The sequence below is a fragment of the Carcharhinus amblyrhynchos genome, chromosome 1 (genome assembly GCF_965287045.1).
Source record: "Carcharhinus amblyrhynchos chromosome 1, sCarAmb.v2.hapA, whole genome shotgun sequence".
NCBI classification, from domain to species: domain Eukaryota; kingdom Metazoa; phylum Chordata; class Chondrichthyes; order Carcharhiniformes; family Carcharhinidae; genus Carcharhinus; species Carcharhinus amblyrhynchos.
Genome location: NC_137324.1, coordinates 37,546,462 through 37,563,166, shown reverse-complemented (window position 1 = coordinate 37,563,166; position 16,705 = coordinate 37,546,462). Strand labels below are relative to the sequence as shown.

Genomic DNA, 16,705 nt, shown 5'->3' with positions numbered 1-16,705 from the left:
GCATTAAATGTTGGCCAGTCAGTGATGCCCATGTCCCACAAATGAATAATACAAATCGCATGTATTTCATTGCCTGGAAACTGCTGATGGTGGCAGTACTACTGTTAATGTGCTAAGAAAAATATGGAGCAACATTAATGGCCTCTACTTTATGTCTACATGTAGTATGCTATGATTCTAAACTCCCAGGAGTTAAGGGCTGAACTAGCACTCTTCTGCATTTGTTTCCTGCACTGTGTGCAATACCAACGTGCTTACTGCCGGAGGTTTTGTCTTGGTTCATTCTTGAGATGTGGGCATCACTGGCTGGGTCAGCATTTGTTGCCCATCCCCAATTGCCCTTGAACTGAATGGCTTGCTAGACTATTTCAGAGGGCATTTAAGAGTCTACCACATCGCTATGGTCCTGGAGTCACATGTACGCCAGACCACGTAAGGTTGGCAGATTCCCCCCTGCCCCAAAGAATATTAGTGAACTAGATGAGTTTTAGAACAAATAATTTTACTTTCAAAACACGAGCCGGAAGTGCCTAATAAGTGCCGGTAATTTGCCGGTTGCTGCAAAGAAATGTGATATTTTGGAAGGTTTTGAAGTGTGTGAATGTTATCCAATTTGAATTTATACAGGATTTATTTTATATTTGGTGATTTATTTCAGGTAGGAATGCACAGTGCTGCACATGGATGGTACAATATTCCAACTTGTACGTTGCTTCACTCAGTAAAAAATAATGTCTGATACCTTTAACTTTGCTTTAACATTGAGTCCTATGGGAATCCATGGCTCATATAAAGTTATTTCACTTAAAATCCCGAATTCCATGAACTCAACCACAACTTAAAATGGGGATTTACTGCATCTGTGATTTTTTATTATTCTAGAGTTGATAATCACAGCTGGTGGAGAAAACATAGCTCCAGTCCCCATTGAGGATGCCGTTAAGTCCGCACTTCCCATCATAAGCAATGCCATGCTTATCGGTGATAAAAGGAAGTTTCTTTCTATACTTCTTACTCTGAAGGTAAGTGTCATTGTGCAGGTTCTAATGTATTTACCCTTGAATATTGGATATTACAATGCTTTACTCATGGTTCTTTCGTGGGGGTACCAGAACATAGGCTTTTCCATTTTCTAAGTTATTACATGATGGATGTTAAGGTAATAATTTCTACACCATAATATCAAAGCATATGACTCTTTTTGTGCTATCTACAAGATTTGGCAAAACAAAAATTGTCTAATGAAGGCAGGTAGGCATGAATGTTATTTGAGGCTAAAATCTTTGACTTTTGACTTCTTAATTTGGACCTCACAAGTAAATTGCTTGGACTGCTTGACTACAACCTCAAGAATTTAAAAAAAAAAGAGCAGGATTAGGCCATTTGGCCTATTGAGTCTGCACTGTTGTTCAATAAGATCATGGCTGATTCAGGAATATACGAACAACTGCTCATCTACCTCAATGCCACGTTCCCACACTGTCTCCATATTCCTTGATGTCATTAGTCCCCATAAATCCATTGATTTCAATCTTGAACATGCTCAATGGTTGAGCTTCCATAACCTTCTGGTAGAGAGTTCTAAAGATTCACCAACTGAGTGAAGAAATTATTCCTCATTTCAGTTCTAAATGGCTTATACCTTCTCCTGAGATTATGTCCCCTAACTTTCAACTCACCAGCCAGGGGAAACATCTTAGCTACACCCACCTTGTTATGCCCTGTAAGAATTTAGTAAGTTTCAATGAGGTCACCCCTCATTCTTCAAAATTCTGGGGAATACATCCTCTTCAACCTAGCCTCATAGAACATTCCTGCCATCCCAGTGATTAATGTGGGTCAACCTCTGTGACACTCTCAATGGCAAATGTATCCTTTCTGGGATATGGTGACCAGAACTGTGCACAATACTCTAGGTAAGGTGTCACCAAGGTTATAGACAGGATTTTATGATTTTATATTCCCGCTCACCCCGAGGCTGGAAGATCCCACCCAAGGTTAATGAGCCTTTAAATGATCCATCAAATTTTCTGCTCCACCCACGACGATTCCTGTGGCAGGTAGAACCAGAAAGGTTACTTCTGTTTAGCTGCAATGAGACATCTTTTGCTGCCGTACTCAAATCCCCTTGCGATGAAGGTGAACGTACTATTTGCTTTCCTAATTTCTTGCTTCACCTGCGTGCACTTCCCAATCTCTCTCTCACCATTTAAGAAATATTCTGTCTTTGTTATATCTGCCAAAGTGAACAACTTCACACTTATTCCCATTTTATTACATCTGCCATATTCTAACCCATTCATTTAGCCTGTCCAAATCCCCTTGAAGACTCCTTGCATCTTCCTCACTCAGTTTGGTGTCATCAGTAAATTTAGAAACATTACTAGTTTGCCCACATACAAATCGTTTATATAGATTGTGAATAGCTGTGGGCCTAGTCCTGATCCTTGCAGTATCCCATTCGTAACAGCCATCCTGAAAATGATCCTTTAATTCCTGCTCTCTACTTTTCTGCCTGTTAGTCAATTCTCAATCCTGACTATGCACTGTAATTTAATTTACTAACCAGCTGAGTGGGACCTTATAGAGTCATAGAGGTTTACAGAATAGAAACAGACCCTTCGGCTCATCTTGTCCATGTTGCTCTTTTTTTTAAAAACCTTTTATGCTAATCGCAATTGCCCGCATTTGGCCCAGATCCCTCTATACCCAATGTACCCATGTAACTATCTAAATGCTTTTTAAAAGACAAAATTGTACCCACCTCTCCCACTACCTCTGGCAGCTTGTTCCAGATAATCACCATCCTCTATACGAAAAAATTGCCCCTCTGAAAACTTTCTTCACTGTCCACTACGCCACCAATCTTGGTGTCATCTGCAAACTTACTAACCATGCCTCCTATATTCTCATCCAAATCGTTAATAATAAATGACAAATAACAGTGGACCCAGCACTGATCCCTGAGGCACACTACTGGTCACAGACCTCCAGTTTGAAAAACAACTCTCTACAAACACCCTATCAAGAAGCCAATTTTGAATCCATTTAGATACCTCATCCTGGATCCTGTGAGATTTAACCTTATGCAACAACAGTATCTGCAGTAGCTTTTCAAAAGCCTTGCTAAAGTTCATGTAGACAACATTAACTGCACTGTCTTCATCTACCTTCTTGGTTACCCCTTCAAAATAACTCAATCAAATTTGTGAGACATGATTTTTCACTCGTACAGCCATGCTGACTGTCCCTAATCAGTCCTTGAGTTTCTAAATTCCTGTAAATCCTGTCTCTTAAAATACCTTCCAACAATTTAATCACCACAGGTGTGAGGCTCACTGGCCTGTAGTTCCCAGGCTTTTCCCTGCAGCCCTTTTTAAACAAAGGCACAACATTTGCCACTCTCCAATCTTCAGGCATCTCACCCCTGACTATCGATGATCCAAATATCTCTGCAAGGGGATCTACAATTTCCTCCCTAACCTCCCACAATGTCCTGGGATATACTTCATCAGGTCCTAGGGATTTACCTACCTTGATGTGCTTTAAGACTTCCAGCACCACCTCCTCTGTAATATGTACACTCCTCAAGAAATCACTATTCATGTCCCCAAGTTCCCTAACATCATTGCTTTTCACAACAGTAAATACTGACGAGAAATATTCATTTAGGATCTCACCCACCTCTTGTGGATTGGCACATAGATGACCTTGTTGATCCTTAAGAGGCTCTACCCTTGCCCTTGTTACTCTTATCAAAAGCTTTATCCCAACTCTACCTTTCTCAATTAATCAATTAAACAACTGAGCATCCACAACTCTTTGGGATGAGAATTCCAAGGGTAACAAAAGCTTCTGACTGAAGAAATTTTTCCTCTTCTCAGTCTTAAATAGCTGATCCTTTATCCTGAAAAACTGACTGCAGTCTAGTCCTCCCAACGGAGCATACATCATCACATCATCTCAGCATCTATTATGTCAATCCCTTTAAAAATGTTATGGACATGATTCACCTGTTTTTGTTGTAAGCACTCCTGCCAGCAGCGGAATTGGTGTGTTTCTTTCTGGCATTTACAATGCCTCCCAGGTGGGTTTCAACCACTTTTTAAGGGAAGAAAACCCCCCTGTGGGAAACACAGTAGCATATCTGGCTTCATTGAGATTGGGGTGCCAGGTCTCAGTGTTAATTGACAGGCAATCCCCACCATCGCAATGGACATGGTCCTCCCACTGACAAGAGGAGGAATTCAATTCCTCGCACAGAGTGGCATCCTCTTTCCACACCATCCGCCACCATCACAGTGGACATGGCTACCCCAATCCCTCTCACGGAAGGGCATCCTCCTTTGCATCCCCCATCCCAAGCAACTACTGAAAGGACAGGATAGGACACCCCACCCCACCAACCCCTCACCCAATCCCCACCACCACCATCCCCCCCCAACCACCCCCCCCCCCCGCCCCCCCCAAGCATCCTCTGCCAAACCACGCAGGTATGAGGGTAACCTGACCTGTCGCGCCTCTCCTTCCCCTCCTTCCATTCGCTGCACTCAGAGGCCTCACCAAACCTTACTGCACAAGAGAGACGCTCTGACATTAGGTCTCTTCGGGAGCTCTCCCTCCCTTTCAGGCCACCATCTTGGCTATGTTAACCCTGCCCTGGCCCCTGGCAGTGGCATCCTGACATTTCAGTCAGTGCCAGGGTGCCAGTGGCCAGGGAAATGGTGCCATCTTCTTCCATGGCTGAAAGCTGCCTGCAGTGCTATTCTTGCTATTCCAGTCTTCTTCAACTGCAAGAGCAGTTGAAGAAGACTCACTATGGGAAAAAATATCAGCTAAAGTCTTCAGATCAAAGTACAAGCTTATTTGTAATTTGCAGTTAAGTTCAAACCTGATTATGAACACTATGATTAAGAAGAAGCATGGGCAGCCCAGCCATAAGGTAGAGTTTTGAGGTCAACCCCACTGCAGGGAAACACCCCTCCTCCCACCCATTCACAGGAACCCCACACGAAACATTCAAGGCCCTTTCCTCCCTCCCACTTGCATTCTGTCCTTGCCCCAAATATCCCTCATTCTTCAGCCAGCTTCCCTGTCCCATGCTCCTTGACTGCCACCTGATCATTGCTTTGTTGAACAACTGTCCCCAAACAGGAAGAAAATGGATACTCATTTCACCTCCAGCAAGTTGAATACATTGTCTCCTGCAAGCCACATATATTATTGATAAATCTGAACACACATATTCCTCACTCGCTGATAATATTATCGGAAAGGGGAGCTTAATTCTGTTGAGCTAGCCGTTCGATGAACGTGCATAACATGCAAATGTATGTAAACATACTTCCCAATGTTAGCTGTCAGGAAGCTTGGTATGCTTTCAAATTTTCCTGAACTGAATCATAAAATAATTTATGATTTAACTATGGAATAGATTATGTGGTTCTATTCTATGGTTAAATCATAAACGTTCATCCTCCATCAGGAATCTGACTTTTGGCCTCTTGCTCAGATCAGTTCCTCTTTGGTCTTGCTTCCTGCCCAGGGAATCAGCACAGGATTCTGCCCAACCTTATTAGGCTTTGACATCATGCAGGGTCATGCAGTCAAATTAACATTGCCTCCAAGTGAAGTTGTGTTTCATAAATTGTGGAATGATTTTTGGCAGAGACTTGAATTTCTTAGTGTTGAATCTGAACCAATGGTCCTTGCTGTACTATTAGTCCGGAAATTGAGATTCTACCGGGGCAGCTGGTGCCTAAAGATGATGGTTGCAAGTTATGAAAGTAATTCACGCTGGAGACCGGGCTTGGTTTGTTATCCTAGTGATCTTGGGAGAACATCCTAAAAGTAATTGTGAACCAGGAGGTGAAAGGGAGGCAGGAATTTAAAATAATTACAATCACCAGGGAAAGGGCACTGAGAAACATACTAGAAGTAGATGAATGTTTATGATTTAACCATAGAATAGAACCACATAGTCTATTCCATAGTTAAATCAATTCCTGATGGATTTCACCTCGGTTCTTAAAGAAGTGGTTAGTGAGATGGTACACCTCTGTGAGTGATGGGTCCTCCTCCATCACTTTAGCACAGTTGCCTAGAAAATTGAACTGCTGCGTTCAGGTGGATTTTAGATTTTGAACTTAATCAAAGAACAACCCAGCACGGGAAACAGGCCCTTCAGCCCAACGAGCCCGCACTGCCATCTTAACAAAGCATTTTCCTACACCTACCTTGCCCTGTGTGTATGCTAATGGTACCCCTATTGTAACCAGATTCAGGGGAGAATAGTGTAGGGTCAATTTGGTACACCAGTCAGCCTAAAAGCACATCTTTGGGGTGTGGGAGGAAACCGGAGCACCCGGAGGAAACCCACGCAACCACAGGGAGAATGCGCAAACTCCTGCAGACACTGGCCCAAATCCATGTATCTGCACAGCTAGCAGTGATAGTCACTGAGCTGTTGTGGTGCCCATCTGCTGGTCCAGGTTTAGGCGCACAACATGACACAAAGTACTAGACCACTCTGGAAACATCCAAGAGCAGCCCACGCACGACCCACCATGTGCATGCCCCTCGTTTGACAACAGGGTGGACTGACACACCTGCGGATTAGAAGAGACAAAACGTTAACATGTAGTATTACATTTCCAGTATCATCCCGAGGCTCTGACCCTTTTTAAAACTGTCGCCTGTAACCCTCCATCCCTGTGTCGCTCATGTGCCTAAGTAAACCTTAAACAAGTCCAGCGTGCCTGCCTCAACCACCTTACTTGGTAGTGCATTCCATACCCCCACGACCCTCTGTGTGGAAAAACCTCCCTCTAGTAAACATATTATACTTCTCCCCCCTCACCCTTAGCTCGTGACCCCTTGTGATTTTTGTCTCCAATCTAGGAAAAAGCCTGCCACTGTTGACTCTATCTATACCTTTCATTATACACCTCTATCAGATCCCCCCTTAATCTCCGTCTTTCTAAGGAGAAAAGCCCCAGTTTACCCAATCTTTCCTCATATCCCAGTCCTTCCATATCAGGCAGCATCCTGGTAAACCTCCTCCGCACTCTCTTTGAAAATTAGCTGCACTTGAACTTCCCTTGTGCCTGTCAGAAGTGCGAGTGAGCTTCAGGGATATTGGTCTCATTTAGTTCCTAATCTGCCCCGTATTGTTTGAAACACTATGGCCCACAAGGGTGGCATGGTAACACAACGGTTAGCACAATTCCAGGGATCTGTTTGATTCTAACCTTGGGTGACTGTCTGTCTGACTCTTAAGAATCCCTACAGTACAGGAGGAGGAAATTTGGCCCATTGAGTCTGTACTAACCACAATCCCACCTAGATCCTATTCCTAAACTGACCCTAGTGTCAGAGATATTAGCAGGGTATTTACCCTGTTAAGCCCTCTGACACTAGGGTCAATTTAGCATGGCCAATCCTTCTAACTCGCACATCTTTGGATCGTGGGAGGAAATCGGAGCATCAGGAGAAATTCCACCAGCTCTTCCAACCAGCTGACCTTATTTCATGAAAATCTAATATCGTGGTGGCTTGAGTTGCCAATTTTTCAAAGGCTATAAGGAAATGTTCCACGTCCACCTCTTCAAACTTGGGAGACAATCTGGAATGCTTCAGGAAATCAGAATATGTATCTGGGCTGTGGCCATTTATATTACCGTCAGATTAGTGTGTGTTTCTAAACCCTGTAGTGTGTGTCAGTTTAATAATTTAGCGGACAGGGGATTAATTTGGATTTCTTGACCTCTCCGGCTAAGATAGTCACCAGGATAGATATGAGCCATTGGAAGTGCCTATCGAAATACTTATCATCCATACTATATTTGAATGAGAACTATATCTGAATCAGAAATACAAGATTCACCACCAATTTGTTTTTAAGAAAATAGTAAACAGTATTTTTCATAGCCATTATCACCTTGTCTTTATCTTCCTACTTTTCCCAGTGTTACACGGATGAAGGAACAGGACTTCCACTAGATGAGCTGGCACCACCATCTATTACATTTTGCCGCAAAATTGGGAACCCGGCAAAGCGTGTGTCTGAAATTCTCAGGGATCAAGATCCTTCATTTGACAAAGCCATCCAGGAAGGAATTGACAAAGCCAATAAAAATGCCATTTCAAATGCTCAGAAAATTCAGAAGTGGGTCATCTTGGAAAAGGACTTCTCAGTTGTTGGAGGAGAATTGGGTAAGAAGATTGTGATCTTTCATTCATTATCAATATAAACATTAAGTAAAACAAGGGCAGTTGTTTTCTTTGGAACAATCACAATTATGAGGAGTGATCAGATAATTTTTTTTTTGCTCAACAGATGTGGGCAAGGGTTACAAGTATTGTTCCACCCTTGCTACCCCAAGAATGTGGTCAAAAGCTTGCTTTGTTAAACATGGTCATTAATGGTAAACCCATACTGGTTCTGGTGGGGAATTCCTGGGTTTTCACCCAGTGACAATAAAAGTAGACCAATGTGTGACTTGGAAGGAAAATGTTTTACTGTAAAATTGTTGCTTCACTAGTTTGGGGCATACTATGGTACATGAGTTTTGCAAATACACCCTGCAAAGTGAGTTGTGAGTAGAGTAGAGATCTGATTAAACCTATCTTTGAGACTGGCTGAGGGAGTGATCCTCTGTGTCCGAACTAATCTCTTCCCTTTCCTCATTTTTTCTCTCAACCTTCCCACACCCACATGCAGGAATTAAACTTAAATTCCCTTTGATATTCTCAATTGCTTTCAGTAGTAAGAACATAGAAAAACTACAGCACAAATGGGCCCTTCAGCCCACAAGTTTCACTGAACATATCCCTACCTACTAGGCTTACCTGCAATCCTCTATCTTAAGTCCCATGTGCTCATCCAAAAGTCTCTTTAAAAGACCCTATTGAACCCGCCTCCAGCACCACCACCGGCAGCTGATTCCACACACCCACCACCCTCTGAGTGAAAAAATTACCCCTAACATCTCCTCTGCACCTACTCCCTAGCACCCTAACCCTAAGTCCTCTTGTGGCAGCCGTTTCAGCCCTGGGAAAAAGCCTCGGAGAATCCACTCGATCAATACCTCTCAACATCTTATACACCTCAATCAGGCCACTTCTCATTCTTCATCTCTCCAAGGAGAAAAGACCGAGCTCTCTCAACATATCCTTATGAGGCAATCCAGGCAACATCCTTGTAAATCTCCTCTGCTCCCTTTCAATGGCTTCTACATCCTTCCTGTAATGAGGCAACCAGAACTGAGGTCTGACCAGGGTCTTATACAGCTGCAGCATTATATCCCAACTCCTAAACTCAATTCTTCGATTGATGAAGGTCAGTACACCATACGCCTTCTTAACTGTATCTTCTACCTGCGAAGCTGATTTGAGAGTCCTATGAACCCGGACCCCAAGGTCCTTCTGATCTTCCACACTGCTAAGAGTGTTACCCTTAATCTTGTATTCCGTCATCCCATTTGATCTGCCAAAACGAACCACCACACACTTATCTGGGTTGAAGTCCATCTGCCACTTCTCCGCCCAGTCTTGTATCCTATCTATGTCTCCTTGCAACTTCTGACATTCCTCCAAACTATCCACAACATCTCCAACTTTTGTGTCATCAGCAAACTTACCAACCCATCCCTCCACTTCCTTGTCCAGGTCATTTATAAAAAATCACAAACAGCAAGGGTCCTAGAACATGCCTGGGACACACCACCACTGACTGACCTCCATGCAGACAAAGACCCAGCTACAACCACTCTTTGCATTCTGTGGGCAAGCCAATTTTGGATCCACAAAGCAATGTCCCCTTGGATCCCATGCCCCCTCACTTTCTCAGTAAGCCTTGCATGGGGGACTTTATTGAACACCTTGTTGAAGTCCACATAAACAACATCTACTGCTCTTCCTTTGTCAATGTGTTTAGTCACATCTTCAAAAAACTCAACCAGGCTCGTAAGGCACGATCTGCCTTTGACATAGCCGTGCTGACTAGTTTTGATCATACTAAACCTCTCCAAATGTTCATAAATCCTGCTCCTCAGGATCTTCTTCATCAACTTACCAACCACTGAGGTTAGACTCACCGGTCGATAATTTCCTGGGCTATCTCTACTCCCTTTCGTGAATAGAGGAAACATATTCGCAACCCTTCAATCCTCCGGAACCTCTCCCGTCTCCATTGATGACACAAAGATCATCGCCAGAAGCTCTGCAATCTCTTCCCTCACCTCCCACAGTAGCCTGGGGTACGTCCCATCCGATCCCAGTGATTTATTTAACTTGATGCTTTTCAAAAGCTCCAACACGTCCTCTCTCTTGATGTCAACATACTCAAGCTTTTCAGTCCACTGCAAGCCTACACTACAACCACCAATATCCTTTTCCACTGTGAATACTGAAGTATTGTATTCATTGAGCACCTCTGCTATTTCTACCGGTTCTATACAAACTTTCCCACAGTCACATTTGATAGGTCCTTTCTTCACGTCATCCTTTTGCTCTTCACATACTTGGAGAATGCCTTGGGGGTTTTCCTTAATCTTACCTGCCAAGGCCTTCTCATGACCCCTTTTGGCTCTCCTAATTTCCTCCTTAAGTTCCTTCCTGCAAGTCGTATACTCCTCTAGATCCCTAACATTACCTAGCTCCCTGAACCTTTTGTACGCTTTCCTTTTCTTCTCGACTAGATTCATTACAACACTCTTGCACCATGGTTCCTGTAACCTACCAAAACTCTCTCATCGGAACGTTGTCGTGCAGAACTCCAGAAAAACATTTTTTGAAAATCTGTCACGTTACTTCTATACATTTCCCCGAGAAAACCTCCCAATTTATGCCTCCAATTTCCTGCCTGATAGCTTCATAATTCCCCTACCTCCAGATAAACACTTTCCTAGCTTGTCTGATCCTATCCCTTTAAAATGCTAGTGTAAAGGAGATAGAGTTACGATCAGTATCCCCAAAATGCTCTCCCACTGAAAGATCTGACACCTGTCCAGTTTCATTACCAAATACCAAATCAAGTACAGCCTCTCCTCTTGTAGGTTTATCCACATACTGTGTCAGGAAGCCTCCTGAACATACCTAACAAGCTCCTCTCCATCTAAACCCCTTACCCTAGGGAGATTCCAATCGATATTTGGGAAATTAAAGTTTCCCATCACGACAAGTCTTATTATTACATCTCTCCACGATCTGTTTCCCTATCTGTTCCTCAACATCACTGTTACTATTGGGTGGCCTATAGAAAACACCCAGTAAAGTTATTGACCCCTTCCTGTTCCGAACTTCCACCCACAGAGACTCCGTAGACGATCCCTCCATGGCGTCCATCTTTTCTATAGCCGTGATGCTATTTCTGATCAACAGCGCCACTCCCCCACCTCTCTTGCCTCCCTCCCTGTCCCTTCTGAAACATCTGAAACCCAGAACTTGAAGTATCCAGTTCTGTCTCTGAGTCATCCAAATCTCTGTAATGGCCACCACATCACATTTCCAAGCAGTGATCCATGCTCTAAGCTCATCCACTTCGTTCACAACACTCTAGCGTTAAAGTAGACACATCTCAAATCTTTGGCCTGAGCACTCGCCTTCTCCATCACCTGCCTATCCTCCCTCTCACACTGTCGACAATCTCTATTTGCGAGCTAACCTCCTCTCTCCCAGTCACTTCATTTTGATTCCTTCCATACAGCCATTCTAGTTTAAAGTCTCCCCAGTAGCCTTAGCAAACCTTCGCGCCAGGATATTGGTCCCCCTGGGATTCAAGTGCAACCCGTCCTTTTTGTACAGTTCACACTTGCCCCGAAGAGGTCCCAATGATCCAGGAACCCGAATCCCTGTCCCCTGCTCCAATCTCTCAGCCACGCATTTATCCTCCACCTCATTCCACTCCTGCTCTCACTTTCTCGTGGCACAGGCAGCAATCCTGAGATTACTACCTTTGTATTCCTTCTTCTCAACTCTCTACCTAACTCCCTATATTCTCTTTTCGTGACCCCTTGCCTTTTCCTACCTACGTCAGCAGTACCAATATGTGCCACAACCTCTGGCTCCTCTCCTTCCCACTTCAGGATTTCTTGGATGAGGCCAGAAACATCCCGGATCCTGGCACCAGGGAGGCAAACTACCATCTGAGTTTCCTGGCTGCCTCCACAAAATCGCCTGTCCGACCCCCTCACTGTAGAGTCCCCGATTTTAATACTCCCTTCCTCCTTTCCTTACTCTTCTGAGCTACAGGGCCGGACTCTGCACTGGAGGCACGGCCACTGCTGCTTCCACCAGGTGGGCTGTCCCCCCCAACAGTACTCAAACAGGAGTACTTATTGTGAATGGGCACATCCACTGGGTGCTCTCTAGCAGCTGAGCTTTCCCCTTCCTAACCGTGACCCACTTACCTGCCTCCCATGGCCCTGGGTGTGACCACCTACCTGTAACTCCTATCTATCACCTCCTTGTTCTCCCTGACCAGATGAAGGTCATCGAGCTGCAGCTCCAGTTCCCTAACACGGTCACTTAGGAACTGAAGCTCGTCACACCTGACACAGATATGGACGTCTGGGAGGCGAGGAGACTCCAGGACCCCTCATATCCGACACTGAGAGCAACAAACTGGCCTCACACTCAAAGAACACAGAAAAAGAAACTAAGAATTAAACCTACCTTGCCTCGCCCATTTCCGCTTAAGCCCATTGAGCCAAAGCTGTCACTCTGCTACCTGCTCACTCCACTGCTCGCTACCGATGCTGCCCACTGTATAGTATGGCCTGCCTTTTAAACATTCTGAGCTTAAAAAAAACCCTTCCCAAGTCACCCCGCGGCCCACTTCCGCTTTTCTTATAAAGTAACTTGTAAAAAAGAAAAACCCCACGAAAAACTAAAAAATAGTCAATGGCTTCCTCCTCTCAGCTTACTCCAATGAACAATAGTGAGGTAGAGAATTTTGAAAAATGCTGATAAACTACAAACCATGCCATCCCATACATTTTTCAGCATCTTATAAGATGACTGAACTTTGAATGCAGGAGGCCACTGAGCCTGTCTACTTTTGGTGTATTCTGTGCTCTTTTCCTGTAATAAACACTTGATGCTTTTCTAAATTGCTCAAATATCAGCTTCAGTTGTGCTAATCATACAGCACAGGAAGCCATTCATCTCAGTTTTTTGCAAGTGGTATTCAATTTATCCCACTCATAAAGAACAAAGAACAAAAACAGCCCGGGAAACAGGCCCTTCGGCCCAACGAGCCCGCGCCGCCATTTTAACACTACCAGTACCCCCCTCCACCCATGACCCTTATCTATTGTTTTATGACCATCCACATTGAGGGAAACTAATTTAGGGACAATTTATTACTGCCAATCAGCCTAATAGCACATCTTTGGGGTGTGGGAGGAAACCAGAGCACCCAGAGAAAACCCACGCAAGCATGGGGAGAACGCGCAAACTCCCACAGACACTGGCTCAAATCCATGTGTCTGTACAGCAAACAGTGATAGTCACTGAGCTGTCATTTTGCCCAGCATCTGGTCTAGTTTAAACATACACTAACGACATGAAGCACTAGGCCAATCAAGAGCAGCCCAAGTACGACCCATCCCGTGTATGCCCCTTGTTGGACAACAAGGCGGACCGACTTAAAACCTGTGAATGAAAAGAGAAAAAACATTATTATCATACCATATCCATTTACCTTACCACGGACGCCCCAATGCTAATGAACCTTATTTAAAACAATCTCCTATATCCACCCATCTCCAACCCACTCATGTGCCTGCCTAAGTTACTCTTAAACAACTCTAGCGTGCTTGCCTCCACCACCTTACTTGGCAGAGCATTCCATACCCCCCACTACCTTCTGTGTGGAAAAACCTCCCTCTAATATCTGTGTATACCTCTCCCCCCTTACCGTAAGCCCATGGCCCCTTGTACTGTGTCTCTCTAACATAGGAAATAGCTTACCTCTGTCTACTCTATCTATACCCTTCATAATCTTATATACCTCTATTAGATCCCCCCTCAGTCGCCTTCTTTCAAGGGAAAACAACCTCATGGTCTCTCTGATGAGATTAATCACAGTCAAGTTAGTGAGATTTTGCAAACCCAGGCAAAATCTCACTAACTGTCCTGGCTGGTGACAATGCATATCTCTTTAACCTGTACTTAATGCTCTCTCCACTCACATTGTCTGTACCTTTTAAGACTTGATTATCTGTAAAGACTCATATTTCAACCATTATCTGGTAAATTGAGTTTGTCTATTTATGACCTGTTTGAGAACATAACTGTTTACTCACCCGAAGGAGTGACACTCAAAGCTTGTGCTACCAAATAAACCTGGTGATGTGAGACTTTTTACCAAAGTTAACATTGGCAGAGCTATACCATCCAGACTGAATTGAGGAGGCTCTATAAACATGTGCCATTTTTAGTGAAAACTGTACCTGTGGATCTGGAGTTGGTTGTGTGTTTATAACATAAATGCTGATTAGACTGCTGAGCAAATTTGTAAGATGCATCTTAGTTGTATCTGCCATTTAATGGGGTAATTTACCTTTATATTTGACTACAATTTGCCTGTTAATTCATGTTTAACTTATGTTACCCAAGATAATATTTTAGTGTTCTGTTCTTTAGTTTAAAAAAAATTGTTTCAAACTCTGGAATAAGAACATAAGAACATAAGAAATAGGAGCAGGAGTAGGCCATCCAGCCCTTCGAGCCTGCCCCGCCATTCAATAAGATCATGGCTGATCTGTCGCTGCTCAGTTCCACTTTCCCGCCCTCTCCCCATAACCCTTAATCCCCTCTCCTATCAAAAACCCATCAACCCGCGTCTTAAAAATATTTAGCGAGGCAGCCTCCACCACTTCAACGGGCAGAGAATTCCAGAGATTCACCACCCTTTGAGTGAAGAAGTTCCTCCTCAACTCCGTTCTAAACCGTCCCCCTTTTATCTTGAGGCTGTGCCCCCTAGTCCTATTGTCTTTTTTGAGCGGGAAGAGTCTTTCCACCTCTATCCTATCCATCCCATTCATCATCTTATACGTCTCAATGAGATCTCCTCTCATTCTTCTAAACTCTAACGAGTACAAGCCCAGTTTATTCAGCCTCTCCTCATAGCTCAACCCCCTCAACTCCGGTATCAGCTTAGTAAACCTCCTCTGCACTCCCTCCAAGGCCAAAATATCTTTGCGCAGGTGCGGCGCCCAAAAATGCACACAGTACTCCAGTTGCGGCCTCACCAATGCCCTATACAGCTGCAGCAAGACCTCCCTACTTTTATATTCAATCCCCCTCGCTATGAAGGCCAGCATCCCATTCGCCTTCCTGACCACCTGCTGCACCTGCAAGCTGGGTTTTTGCGACTCATGCACAAGGACCCCGAGGTCCCTCTGCACCGTCGCCTGCTGCAGTTTTTCGCCTCGTAAGTAATAGTCCTTCCTACCATTTTTCCTACCAAAGTGGACCACCTCACACTTGCCAACATTAAATTCCATTTGCCATTTCCTGGCCCATTCGCCCAGCCTATCTAGATCCTTCTGCAGACTCTCAATACCCTCCGCACAATTTGCCGTTCCCCCAATCTTGGTGTCATCAGCAAATTTCGACACTCTACACTCGGTTCCCTCCTCCAGATCATCTATATAAATGGTAAAAAGCTGAGGCCCCAGCACTGACCCCTGGGACAGTTAGTGAGATTTTGCCTGGGTTTGCAAAATCTCACTAACTTGACTGTGATTAATCTCATCAGAGAGACCATGAGGCTGTTTTCTTGTGGCTTAATTCTTTCAGTAAATAAAAAAGCTACTGATCTTAACAATAATAGATGCATCTGCAGTGAGCCCGAGACTACTGATTTAAAACACTTGCAAATTAAGGAGCTGATCCTGCATTTGCATTCTCTAGCAATTGGGTTGTGGCAGCTCTATACCCAGACCAACCCCTAATTGATACTAAATAGGTAGGTGAGAGCTGTCTGTGTCACTGTCCAGACATTGAACTGGCTTTAAATTTGAGTGATAAATTTTGCATTCTTTAATATTTCAAATTTTAAAATTTACAGGTCCAACAATGAAACTGAGAAGAGGCATTGTGTTGAAAATGTACAAAGATCTAATTGAAACTCTTTATAATCTTTAACTATCCATGGAAAGATGTCAATTCTAATAAAATCATCCCAATTTTTTTTAAATATTAAAGATGGCCAGATTCTAAGTGTAATTGTCCAATGCTCAATTCGGACAAAGCTTTCTATTTTAAAATGAATTGTGATTTATTTGAGTACATGAATATTGCAGTGAGATGATTGAACAATGTGTGTTAATAACAGGAACACTCAGTTGTAATTATTCTGTATATTGTTACATGGATAAAATTGAATTGGTTTCTTCCTGCTTGAATGCTTGCTGTTTGCGCTGCAAGCCTGCTAAAATTGAATAATCTAAACATTGCATTTTAAGTGTGGTTCTGTTCCTTTTGTTGTTGCTGCCTAAACTAATTTTCCTTAATCCTTAATTTAAACTACTACTAAACAATCTAAGAGTTAAGGTAAGTAGATATTCTTTGGCTGATATTTGAGTATGCCCTGGTCACAGATATCCAAAGTATTGATTTATAAAAGTTATTTGGAATTGAAATCCAAACTTTGGGTTCAATCAATGCGACAATTTATACTTTCAGATGAGGAGAT

The 16,705-nt window shown here is 43.6% G+C and overlaps 1 protein-coding gene across 1 annotated transcript in view; it reads left to right on the top strand.

The window, feature by feature from the left end:
• LOC145356878 (long-chain-fatty-acid--CoA ligase ACSBG2-like) overlaps positions 1-16,470 on the top strand; it is a 104,814-nt gene extending 88,344 nt beyond the window's left edge. Inside the window, exons 12-14 of the mRNA XM_080209887.1 lie at positions 883-1,022; positions 7,968-8,214; positions 16,079-16,470. Of these exons, the coding sequence (XP_080066013.1) occupies positions 883-1,022; positions 7,968-8,214; positions 16,079-16,155 (464 nt within the window). The 3' untranslated portion in view covers positions 16,156-16,470. The remainder of the gene's footprint in view (positions 1-882; positions 1,023-7,967; positions 8,215-16,078) is intronic.
• Positions 16,471-16,705: the final 235 nt, after the last annotated feature.